This window comes from Xylona heveae (assembly GCF_001619985.1).
Source record: "Xylona heveae TC161 unplaced genomic scaffold L228scaffold_11, whole genome shotgun sequence".
In the NCBI taxonomy this organism is placed as follows: Eukaryota; Fungi; Ascomycota; class Xylonomycetes; order Xylonales; family Xylonaceae; genus Xylona; species Xylona heveae.
Window position 1 is genome coordinate 291,640 of NW_017264203.1, and position 12,128 is coordinate 303,767.

Sequence of the window (12,128 nt, forward strand, 5' to 3'; positions counted from 1 at the left end):
CCTGGGCATCTATACATGTGTTGTCCTTCTTGGTCAGTCAAAGAGTCACAAGTCTGGAAACATGTCATACAAGATATTGGATATTCCCTTTTTAGGAAGAGCTCTGATAGCGAAACATATTTCCAATCTGGTACTAGCTCCAAATGGGAATTGTGCGGGGGTTCCGTTTGTAGTATTGCCATAACAATTCATCATGCATCTCTGAGAGTCAGACTCGTTCAGATTGCCTTGTAGCATTCACTGCCTTCTTCTCTAGCAAAATGATATCTAATCTACGTGAGTGTATCAATTGATACTATCATTTCTCCATGGACTTCAGATAATCCATCAAAAAAGGGTGATCATCAGCCGACCATGGCCGAACAGCACAGCGCATACCTGCGGTACAAGCGAGACCAAAGGTTTCTCGTGTATTGGATCGTCCATACTTCTAATCGTATCATTAAGCTCTTTCCATCCGATGCTCCGGGAGCTGAAAATACTACTGGTCAGATTCAATTGTCGAGCTTGATATCTTTGTCAAAGCTCATTGCAAAGCACGCCAGAGGTATTCCCGCCACCATCTACCGTTTATTTCAGTCTATTATAGCGGCACGAAAGGAAACCCATGAACTGTTTCTGCAAATAGTTGCCGACAAGCCAGACCCTGAGATTGAAAAGAGCAACGTCTCCCATAAATACTGGATTGACGGTCTCACAGAGGCGTTTAATGCACTAGGCGGAGAAAAATGGGCGTCAGTTCAAAAAAACCATTCAGGAGGGGCTGATGAGGAGGATGAAGAGGAAGTTATTTTCGCGAATAAGTTTTCGGCTCTTCACCTACGTGGGCAGGTGGAAGGGAAAGAAGACGATGGAGAAGAAGTTGAAGATGAGACGGGAGAAACCTTTGGACCCGCTGAACCCGTGCGGCCGAAGAAGAAGTCTACCGGCAAAGGAAAGAAGGGCAAACGTGGAAAGAAATCCAAAGGCAAGAGCAAGCAAACGACGGCCAAGGGACCAAGTCTGGACGAGATACCATTGGAGTCCTATCGCATCATTGAAGATGAACATGGGCTTGTAACAGACTATTTGATGGCAGTCTACTCCCTCGTCCAGCAATGGATGGAACTCCGCGACTACCTACAAAGCATATGGCACCAGGTAGCTTACAAAGGTTTGAACAGCGCTGTTGCTGGCACCCTATCCAATATAGCTATAGGAATGGTCGCTCAAACAGAATCGAAAATATTTGTTGATTTTCCTGGGCATGACTCGTTTGAAACTGTCATGAAGACCATCACCCGCGGAGATCCGGACAAGGCCAAGTCCAGATTTGAAATATCGTTACACATGCTCGAGTCTGCTACAGGGACAGCTCAAAAAGTGCAGAGTACATTTATAGATGTCAAGGAACAATTTCTTGTTCATGCCTATCGCGACCTTTTGGATTTTATTACGGATTTCCAAAAGACTCGCAGTGGCAAACCAACAAATCCGATGCTATCCGAGATTTCAAATTGGAGCCCTACATTCAACCTTCAACGAGCCACAAAGGAGCAGCGGCTCAAGTGGCGTCGAGCATATACGATCAATTGGCTGTACGACCTGGTCAACGTCTTTTCTTCAATTGTTGTACAACGGAAGACCTTGAAGGGCCAAAAGATCGCACTAGAGACGGTAGATTGGTCAGTCAAAGGACCATGGAATCAACATCGAAGACTGTTCGGCTTGAACGAGTTCGCTGGCGCTATCACTGACCTTGCGATGCAAAAGTCCGGTACCGATATCCGATCAAAGATTCTCCCCCATCATGTTTTCCAGCTCCAGTGCATTGTCGACTCTCTGACCGTGTCTCGTGGCTGGATGATCAATGGTCTCAGAGATCATGTGCTTGTATCACCTCCTCAAAACTTTCGTTCGAGAAGAGATGTCGACTTATTTCTGGACCGCAATCTTGAGAGGCCCTTTCATGGATTCTGCCAGTCGGTCGATGTGCTAAAACAATTGTTCGAAAGGGACGCTAGGCTGCAGGGCGGCCCAACTGGGCATATGGAACACTCACCCCTCCTGACAGAATTACAAGAGGATTTTATAAACTGGCTGGGGGAATCCAAGTACATGCATGGCTTGTCGACGATACCTCCATCTCAGTTTTCAACCACGAATGCCAACGGTCTCTGGGAATATTCACCCTTTCTTTGCGGCGTTGGCCTGGTCGAAGCTCTGGACTTGGCATACAGCGTGGGTGTCTGGATATGGGACCGTATCCCAGAACCCATGTGCGCCATACACCTGCACAATATGCTCGTGCAAAAGGGCTACATCGAACAAACGGTCGGATTATACGGTACTGTGGATGAGCTCTTCAAGAGCTCCTTCTTTGGCGCCAATCGCGACAACCCAACCTCGAATTTCAGCCAAGCATTGCTTTCTGTCACCGGCGACGCGCGTTCTCCTCGTGCCAACTTACACCGGCAAGCGCTCAGACGCCACATTGGCCGAACCGCCACCGACTTCCACGGCGTCCTTGACTGCAGCGCCAACCGGTTCTTCAAGACCAAATCGCTGCTCCGACTTTACCGCGAGGCCGAATGGGCCCCTGAGCGAATCCCCGATGCCGAAATCCCGATGCCTTCAAGCTTGGCCATACTCCGCCTCGCCCAGGCCAAACACGAGACGGACCCGACGACAGGCAAGAAGGTCATGCAAGACACCGAACTCGTCAGGCGCGCTAGGACCGTAGGCATGGACGACGAGACGATGATGCAGGCTGCATTAATTGTACAAAAACTGAGCAAAGAACGTCAAGTTTCCCAAGATTTCTTGGCTTCCTTGCCCAAGGAATACAAGACATACCAAACCCCGGACTTGAATCGTTCTTCTTCTACTTCTACCAAAGGGGGCCAGCCCTCTGGCCGCGACTTGTTAGGCCTGCTCAAATTCGACATCCTCAATGACGTGTCCGCCAAACTACGACCTCTTTCCAGCTTAAACTACCTTTCGGCCACGCTCGCTTTCATGCTCGTCTTCACTCAGGCAGAAGATAAACTCCGCGAGCTACATAACCCCCTCTGGATCGAAGCGTATGATCGAAACCCGACCATGACGCGCGAGAAACGAGCGTCCTTTACCTCCCTTGTTCTCGCCCAGCAGGATGATGAGTGCATGCGTGTTCTGGCGGAAGCGTTCCAGTCCCCGCGCACAGGCTTTATGAATCACATCTATTGGCTTGATTTAGATGACCCTGATCAACTGGCAAAATCATCTACAGGTAATCATGATGATGATAGTCCGATGGGACCATCTTGTACGGTCATGTGAAATATCCATAGGAGTCTTGGAGCCTTATAGAATATGCACAAGTTAAATACCCTTAATATATACAATACTTCAACGTCCACCTCCCCCTGAAAACATAGTGTCAAACGTAGCGTCAAACAAAGACATCAATTTGTGGATCCTTGCATTGGGTAATGAAGCCCTTGCATGCAGCTCAATTATAGCAGGAGTCAAGATGGCGCCGGAATCTCAATTCTTTCAACATCACCATGCTATGAAAATGAAATGAATTGCTGTGAACTACTATACGATGAATACAAGCTCCGCAGGCGAGGCCGCGGAGAATACTAAGAGTCCAGGAATCACACGTTCAACTTGTTATTGCAACAAGAAAAGAATGGTTCCTCAGATGTCTTATTGTCAGCTCCAAGCCATAGAATCTACGCGCCCGCTTTGGGGGAACCTTGAGAAGATCTCAAGCGCCCGATCTAGGTTTCACTTTCGTATGATGCCAGGATATACATATATATATAGAATGACGATCATGATCCAAATCCAGAAGTCTGAAGACCTGCAAGTGGATTGTAGACAAATCACAGAATTTATTTTAACCGCTCAGCGATAAATGAACAGATGCAGAATGGATCGTGCGAACAGGATAGAAATATATAATGAGTCAAATAAGACAAATGTTCTTGGGCGCAAAAGGGACAGTAGATTTTCGGAAATTTTATAAAGTTTTTTTTCTCTTTTTGGTTCAATTTCTTGTTTATCCTAGAGTATTCGGAATAGAAGAGAGAAAGACAGAAGGATACAAAGAAAGAAATAAAGGGCAGGCAGTCGAACGAAATTGCCATGAGTGTTCCGTGGGAATCGGTAGTCGTCAAGGTCAGATTCGTTGTTCACACTATGGGCCTGGCAGGATGGGATAAGAGCAGAAACCACTGGTCGATATTTCTTGTCCTTCAAGGTGAATCCTCGTCAGTCCGGCTCAACAGGTCTCTCGCAAACGGCAGTGATGAGAACGGAACCTTTAGCGTCACGTCGCATCCATTCGTGCTGTCGGACTCGCGGCTCACATACTTTGATTATGATACCTGCCCTGGCCTGCTTGTCGGACACTGTCTGAACCTCATATACACCAAACGCCGCAATAATTATCGAATGACCGGTTCTGGAAACGGATGCCGGTTTTGGGTGTAAGTGTTCCTCTCTATCGCTATCCTTGACACAATTCTGAAAGGGCGTTCTAAAAGTCTGGCTATTCTCATGTAGTTGGACAATCTTCTCAGATTTCGAAGTGCAGCGCTATATCCCAATTACACCTGCGGAGAAGGAAGCTTTTGGTGCATTAATCCAACAACGATACCACAGAAGCGCCCATACACAGCAAATTATTGCTATCTCGGACCCCATGGAGATTGGACAATTCCTTTAATATCTCAACGTCGTGAAGAAGAGGGGGCCCAGAAGGAACTTTTATGACGTGATAATTTCAGGCATCGGATGGATCGCGATAAAATGTCGAAGTTGTTCTTGTAGCTGGTTATGATCGGTCGGATTGGAGCTATTCGCAAAATCAACACTGTCTGATATGTTCCCACTTCGGGGAAACTTACAAATTATACTTTAGGTTGTTCCTGTAGACGCGATTCAACATTCTGAGTTGACGGTTCTTTTCGCTGTCATCTTCGCTCCAAGGGTAAATTTGTTCAAAAATGCTCAAAAATGCTTGAGAAAATTCATAATCTGATTGTGCTGCAAACCGAAGGCAATAAATTTCAAATGCTCGCGGGTAGAACCCTGCATATTCCCAATCCAAAAGACAAAATTTTCCATCCGGAAGCAGCAATATGTTGCGACGAACAAGGTCAAGATGACAAAAGACGCAGTCTGCTGATGATCCATATTTGAATCTGAATTCCCCGTTCGGGTCTCCCTTACGCAAACGAGCGCGCTCATTGAGCCAGAGGTTAAGGTCATTAACAGAAGTGAAAGTTGTTCCTGCGCCGTCCTCAGAAAAGAGATAACCTCTAGGCGTCCCTCCATTTCTCGGCCCAGGAACCATTTCCTGCCCTGTTTCAAGAGAAGATAGTGTGCAAATCGCCATGGCCAGACGTTGCAATAGCTCTGGTTGATTGTGAACTGAAATCTTTTCAAGTGAGATACCCTGAACATATTCCATTACGAGGTACCCAGTACCAGATGTCCGGAAGTATCGGTAGACTTGCGGGACTGTGAGGCCAGTGTTCTTGCAAGCACTGGTTTGTGTGTAAGCGTATGCTTGATTTGCTGCCTCTTCTGCCGTGACGCTCCATCCGGCCTTCACGACGATGTCGCTGGACAACCTAATAATTCGACGTCCACCTTCCGAACTCCCATTTATTTCAGATTTGGTCGTGTTGCAGAAATAAACTATATCTTCATTGGAAAGAGAGGAGAGGTCTAGATTCATGGCTGTATATGCGAGCCACCGTGAGTAAGTATTTGGGTATTGATCATGGGTCGTCAAGGTATGCGTCTGGGGTCAGCTTTAAGCTCTGAACTTTGGCTAGAAGGGAGGGTTGGTTATGCTTGGTTATCTCGCGAGAGGTTAGACATTGTTGGAAATTTTGAAGTAAATTGAAACGTGCTGAGGATTGAGGACAAAGAAGACGATGGAGTCGAGTTATATCTGCCAGTGGATGCAGCTGGCTCGTCACATCCCAGCTTGAAGTTGCGGGCATTTTACACGTGACACTGTGACTGTTCATGGTGAGCTGGGTGGTACAGAGGAACAACAGGGGGAGCTTACAGTGAGTTTGAAAATTACAGTCATTAGTACAGATATGATAAAATATGAGGGAGAGGAGAAGTTCAAGTCAATCGGCAGAATGAATATCAGTTTTCCTTATCCCAGCTCCCCAGTCATCATGATTTCTTGAAGCTAGACGCCGTGGCATTCATGAGAATTCTACCTAGAAGTTTGTTATTTATAGCTAAGCGATATCATGATCAACGGACCATGTCCCTCGGCTCTGTCCCTGTAACATGCGTTTCATCATCTTCCGGAATAGAATTGAAAGTTTGGTAGGGGCTAGCATCCTTCCGATCAGTACGTTTCGTCTACCTTTTTCATCTTGCCTTAATAGTATTGCGAACATTTGTTATGTTTATGAGTCTATTGGGGTATTTCCTATTGCTTGTGTACGCTTTCAATCCTTCTGTTAACACCTCTGCAGAAGAAGGAAGAATGCCAAAATGCACGGCCACACATGCACAAATTTCACTCAGATATAGAAAAGGGGAAAAGAAATACGTGTCAAGACAAAGTCCATTTCACTATCTAAAAGCAATTGTCCTAAATAAACTTGTCTGCCGAGAAAGAAGAAGAAGAGACCTCAAGCGAGAGAATTTCCCAAGAATAAAGAAATTGAACGAATTGCCAATGTACGCCACTGGGGTTGCGAAGAGGAATCAAATGGCCAACACAAACCGGATAAAGTATGCGTCCATCTCCATCGTTAGAATCGACTAGAGGTAGTCAATAATCGAATCGACAGAATCGTGAAATCGTGATTGACAAAAAAAAAGGGAAAGGGAAATTTCCAATAGATAGATGGAAGTTTTAAAATCGAGCGAGAGAAACATAGAAGTAAACGAGATTTCAAAAACAAATAAACCGTGAGCTGAGAGATATCTCTAGGGTATCAATGCCGTAGCAAGTTTGCGGCGCGTCACACATTAAATGTGAAAAGCAAAGCTATCCAAATATAAAAACGAAAGTCCAATGAGAATTGACAGAGGGGAACATAAACCATCGAGGGAGAGCAAGACGGCTAGTGAGGAGGGATAATGACAAGGAAAGCAAAAGCAACAACATTCAGAAGGGCGACCATGCGCTGTCGCAGCAACATATCGAATTTTTGTACAAAGTCGTACTTCGTAAAAAGAGACGAAATGGAGCGCGGCAAAAACTCAGGTCCTAGGAGGCCACAAGCCCTGAAACCATCTCGTGCATCACTCGGGGATGGTCTCGATACGCAGCCACTTTCGTCCAAACTTATCTAACACAAAGCAAATCTCCCACTTGCGAACGCGGGTAATTGCCAGGTTCCCATCGATCAAGCAAGCAAGCCGTATCGTGACATAGTGTCAACTCTGTTATGAGATCCAAGATTCGCTCGCGTGTCCGGCCTCGACGAAGAGACGGGAGAATCGTTGGCGAAGTATATTCCTGGACCGAGGACATCACGATCGGTTGAGGACAATGGGAAGAAAAAAGGCAAGACCATTTTGCGAGCAAATGTTGAAAATGGAGATGCTGTGAAAGACAAATATTGGGTGATGCGAGATCAGCAAAAAAAAATGCACACTGGAAGCCAGCTATAAGAGGCCAGAGTCCACAAAAAAAATACTTTCGTAAATCTGCCGCATCAATTGCAGCCCATGACGGCATCTAGATGAGAACTAGATGGCACAACGGCAATAGACGGGTAGATATAAAAAAGTTTTTATCCCACGACTAGCCACACAAACATGCAGTCGCCTAGCCCTGATTCACACTAGCAAAAGGAGGTGAAAAAAAGGAAAAGGATCCTTTGCAGCTTATCTCTTCTCGTCGACAATAGCTACGTCGCCGTAACTGCTGACGCGAGCATGTCCTCGAGCGTTGTCTTCATAGGTGACGTCATTGCGTTGTCCTGCGTATCCGACCTTTTCGTCGCTGAGTTCACGGCGAAGAATGGTGGATGAACCGGGACGATGGCGGGATTCAAGAGAGTTGTCGGAGCTACCAGGAAGATTGGTCCCACGCAGATTGGTCTGTGCCATTGGTGCCATGGCAATAGGCGCCGATGGGCCGGCTGGAGATGCACCTGCGTACACGGGCCCGCCTTCAGCTCGAGTTTTGTCTCGACCGAAAAAGAGGATGACTGTGCGTAGTAATCCTAGTAGAACAATAATAACCCAGACCAAAAGTACGCAAGACGAGATGATTGCCTCGGTGCGGACTCCTTCCTCAATCTTCTGAATCATGCGCACGACAGCATCGGTGACTTGATCACTCGCGGTACTGCCAGTGTTGGCAAGGAAAGAATCCGAAGGGTTGTTTGATGAGTTGGCAATTGAGGACGATGCGCCGAGGGAAAAGACATTGTCGGGGAACAAGGGAAAGTCAACATGGGCATTGTTATGCACCCATGTAAGTCCCTTTTGGATTCCCTCGACTTTCATCCCAAGAAGGCAGTAAACAATCCCTTTGATGGGCGCTTCGAGGGGTGTGCCACCAAATGTGACGTTGAGCACATTGTTGACTTCAGTCATAAATGTGTTGAGCGTACCATTGATGGCGCTGGTAGAAGTGTTGACCCAACCGAAGACATTGAGGTTGATATCGTTGTTTGTCGAGATGATGGCAGAGTTTGTTCCGTTGGCCCACTGTTCCGACGCATTGTTGAGTGCATAGACGATTTTGTCGGCAAATGCGCTGACTTCGGTCGCCAGGACCGGAACCTCTTTCTCCACCGATTTGAGAAGACTGTATTGGCAGAGACAAGCGAAGAGACCAGCAAGGCCAAGAGACAAGACAAACAGCGCTGGAGTCGTGGTGCAGTAGGCAACAAACCAGCGCACGAGGATTTGGCGGCGCGTACTTGAGAACTTGCTCGCGATGCGGATACCGATGGTGCTTGAGATTGGTCGACTTGCAATTTGGACGACATCCATGGGGTCGAAAGCTTCTTGACTGAGGAGCTGGGCACGGCGTTGCATGGTGCGCCAGCGTCTAATCTCGCGGTAAGCCATGGGAACGCAGGCAAGGATTGCGAGCACGATTATGACCCCGATGAACACTTTCCGGGCCAGGTTTGCGATCGAGCGAAGATTATCAAAGAAGTCGTTGATCCCGTTATTGTCGGAGCAAAAGGTCATCTGCTCCTTGGCTGGGATGGGCAGGACAGAGCTGTCAAATGTGAAATTGCCGAGATGTCCATCAATCAGTTTCTAGGACAGACAAACGTTAGCTGGGACACACGTTTTTTTTGATGAAGGTGTAAAAGCTACTCACCTTGACTTCTTCAAAGGGAAATCGGATCGCATTGTCTGTAAAGTTCTTAACCTGGGCAAAGTCGGGCATCGAGCTGTTGAGTTGCTTTAGGCTATTCTCCATTGAGGATGGAACCGAAAGCTGAACGCCATTCAACTCATCCAGAGATGAGCTGATATTGAGGGTTGGGATACTGAATACGCCACTCAGATGCTTCTTCAAATCATTGTAGGCGTCCTCGAAAGTGTCGATGCCTTTGTTGATATCATTTGTTAAAGCATGAAGAGTCTTGTTGAGCGCATTCCCCGCATCCTCAACGACGGTAAGTGCGACATCTACAGCTCCTCGCGCCGCAAGCGTGATAAGACACTCGTACGTCCCGACAAGATAGTTGATGTAAAAGACGACAAGCTCTTCGACCCCGGTTATTGTCAAAAGCAGCATAGACATGAGCCCATGTACTGCCTTTTCGACGCCACTTGCGGCCATCTCATTCACGCCCTGAGACATGTAATGAGGCATGGAAGCCATGGCGCTGCCCATGCTCTCGACGCCAGTGCACGCCGAGAGAGCTTCGCGACGAGCAGAGCCAATGTCGTTATTTAAATCGCGGACAGCAAGCAGAGAGCGGGCAAGCACGAGGAGCAACAGAATAGTCCATCGGTTGATCCAAACTTGAGAAAGTCGGGCGCGGAGACCGAGATAAGGTGTGAGGGTGGGCGCTGTATGAGGGGCAGGTTTTGGGAGTGGGAGGTCCTGAGCGGCATAGTGGTTATAATTTCGCATCTCATGGGGATCGCCGCCGGCGGAGAGAGATGGAGGGAGGGCCGGATAGGAAGGAGGATGATCATTATCTGAATGTTGTTGCTGCCCTTGACCAGCAGAGGACATTGCGGTATTTGATAGCAGTAGATGCCTGAGTCCGGCCAGCGGAGACATGATGTGAGTCTTTTAAGTGTCCGAAAAGTCTAATAAAATCGAAATGCGAAGAGACAATAAAGCCGATCAAAGCGGATTTGCAAATGAAGTAATAAAATTGAAGAGTGCGCCAAAGATGCAGGTCTAGGATGGAGAAAAGAGAAAGAAAAACTCCGGGGATGCAGATATTATGCGAGAAAGTACAAGGTGAATACCGAGAGAGGAGGGAAATGCAGCAAAATAATTTAACAAAAGGAATTCGTAAGAAAAGGCGTTGCGTATATGTAGAAGGTGAAGGAATAGTATGGCGAGGATGGTTGGTGAATATGAAAAATGAAAGAAGAGCAACAATAAGCGTCCCAACAATGGCACAAAGACTTTGCGCGAGCAATCCAATCAATACGAGAAGTAGACAATGGACTTACTTTTCTATTCCATCTATCTATAGAAATTTTTCGATTTCGATTCGTCCGACAGGGCAACCGCCCCGGCGGGGCCAAATGATTCAACGCGCAACCCAGTAGTCAAGGAAAACAAAAGACTTAGTGAAACAAAGGGACCTAAGTTAGTCGAGAATATTTCTCGACTAAAAGTCGACTTGTGTTTCGAGCGCAAAGTCAAAAGTACAAAGGCTGGCTATTCTGGGAGTCTGGGGTCGTCTCCTTCTCGGCCGGGCGCCAACCCAATCACTAAGCGCCGAGAGTCGAAACAATGCGACAACTTGGGAGATTTTGGTCGACCAAAACAATTGCTTTGCGTTGCCTTGACACACTGGTGATATATAATGGCTTGTCGGAGGCGGTTCGAGCTGCATCCGTTGTATCACCAGCAATGCGACGACGATGTTCTGACCGTATCTCGTCGTGGTGGTTTCGTCGTCGTCGCCACCGGCACTCTGGGCTTGAACTCGCTATGGAGAGCGTATAACAACTTGATGCCAGGCGCAACGCGCAGCCTTACAGCTGGCGAAGCAGCCTGAGACATCAGCTATTGCCATGTTCATTTATACGCTCTCCTTGAGTGGCAAGATGATAACATGATCATCCATCATAGCGAGGGGAGCACCGACGAGCGCACGAGAGGCGGTGTCCAACTTTCGAAAGGAAACCGGCTTAGGCGACGAGTGACGATCGATTTGTACCGGCTCGCAGTCCGAATGTGGATTCCCTAGCGATGACGCTGATTCCCCAGTCCCAGGGCAACCCAGAGACAGGTACGCGAGCTGATAAGATGCCTCATCCCAGCGAATCGAGTCCAACGGCTCGGCTCCACACCAGCCTTATTTCTTTCCCTTTTGCCGTCATCACGGTTTTAGAGTATATCAACTCTGCCCAATCTAAGGACTTGACATGTCGAACTATGAAGCTTAGCCCATGCTGATCATCTTGATCACCTAAGGTAAAAGTCGGAACCACAGCCACAATGCCACTCAACCAACAAATAATATGCGGTGTAGGGAATAGCTGATCAAATTTATGGCCAGTTGTCACGCTTATCGTAGAACTTATGTCATTGAGCAGACTCTGAATTCTTCTAGATCACATCACTTATGTACTCTCAGCAGTCAGAAATGGGGCGAAACCTTTCGGTCATTGCTCCACTGGAGATGTGACAGACATAGCAAGATTATTAATGATTGTACACCTGGCTGTTCGTCAGTATATACTACTGGAAGCTAAGAAGCTATGTAAATTCTTTGAGAGACTCACTCTCATCGCCGAAACTGGAGCCGGCCCAGACGCTATATATGATTGTAAGAGCTAGCTTTATGCGAGACGGACGAGGTGACGCACTTTGAGAATTGCTGAGCCTCCTCACTCAAAAGGCGATTTCATTTGAATTCGTATAATACTCTCTCAGTGGAAGGCATATAATTTCAAAATTTCATGCCTGTCCGTAAATGTGCCTGTCGCTTGTCGTGGGAGTT

General features: G+C 47.2%; 4 protein-coding genes across 4 annotated transcripts; 2 read left to right on the forward strand and 2 right to left on the reverse strand.

Annotated features, from left to right (window-relative positions):
- Window positions 1-354: 354 nt before the first annotated feature.
- Window positions 355-3,352, forward strand: L228DRAFT_256894 (hypothetical protein; the record flags this gene model as incomplete). The annotated part of the gene is made up of 7 exons (XM_018333953.1): window positions 355-420; window positions 493-1,153; window positions 1,193-1,337; window positions 1,371-1,611; window positions 1,642-1,829; window positions 1,860-1,971; window positions 2,011-3,352. 7 exons carry the CDS (start codon window positions 355-357, stop codon window positions 3,298-3,300), a joined length of 2,703 nt encoding a protein of 900 aa, XP_018185464.1. The 3' UTR covers window positions 3,301-3,352.
- Window positions 3,353-3,914: 562 nt separating this feature from the next.
- L228DRAFT_263242 (hypothetical protein) lies at window positions 3,915-4,696 on the forward strand (the record flags this gene model as incomplete). The annotated part of the gene is made up of 2 exons (XM_018334478.1): window positions 3,915-4,457; window positions 4,534-4,696. The coding sequence occupies exons 1-2, from the start codon at window positions 4,114-4,116 to the stop codon at window positions 4,694-4,696; spliced, it is 507 nt and encodes a 168-aa protein (XP_018185465.1). The 5' UTR covers window positions 3,915-4,113.
- L228DRAFT_31241 (kinase-like protein) lies at window positions 4,566-6,187 on the reverse strand. The gene is made up of 2 exons (XM_018336471.1): window positions 6,053-6,187; window positions 4,566-6,003 (listed from the first exon to the last, which is right to left on the reverse strand). The coding sequence occupies exon 2, from the start codon at window positions 5,711-5,713 to the stop codon at window positions 4,874-4,876; it is 840 nt and encodes a 279-aa protein (XP_018185466.1). The 5' UTR covers window positions 5,714-6,003; window positions 6,053-6,187; the 3' UTR covers window positions 4,566-4,873.
- A 1,658-nt stretch (window positions 6,188-7,845) lies between these two features.
- L228DRAFT_214305 (hypothetical protein) lies at window positions 7,846-10,069 on the reverse strand (the record flags this gene model as incomplete). Its single annotated transcript, XM_018330029.1, has 2 exons — window positions 7,846-9,240; window positions 9,305-10,069. 2 exons carry the CDS (start codon window positions 10,067-10,069, stop codon window positions 7,846-7,848), a joined length of 2,160 nt encoding a protein of 719 aa, XP_018185467.1.
- Between the last annotated feature and the right edge of the window lie 2,059 nt (window positions 10,070-12,128).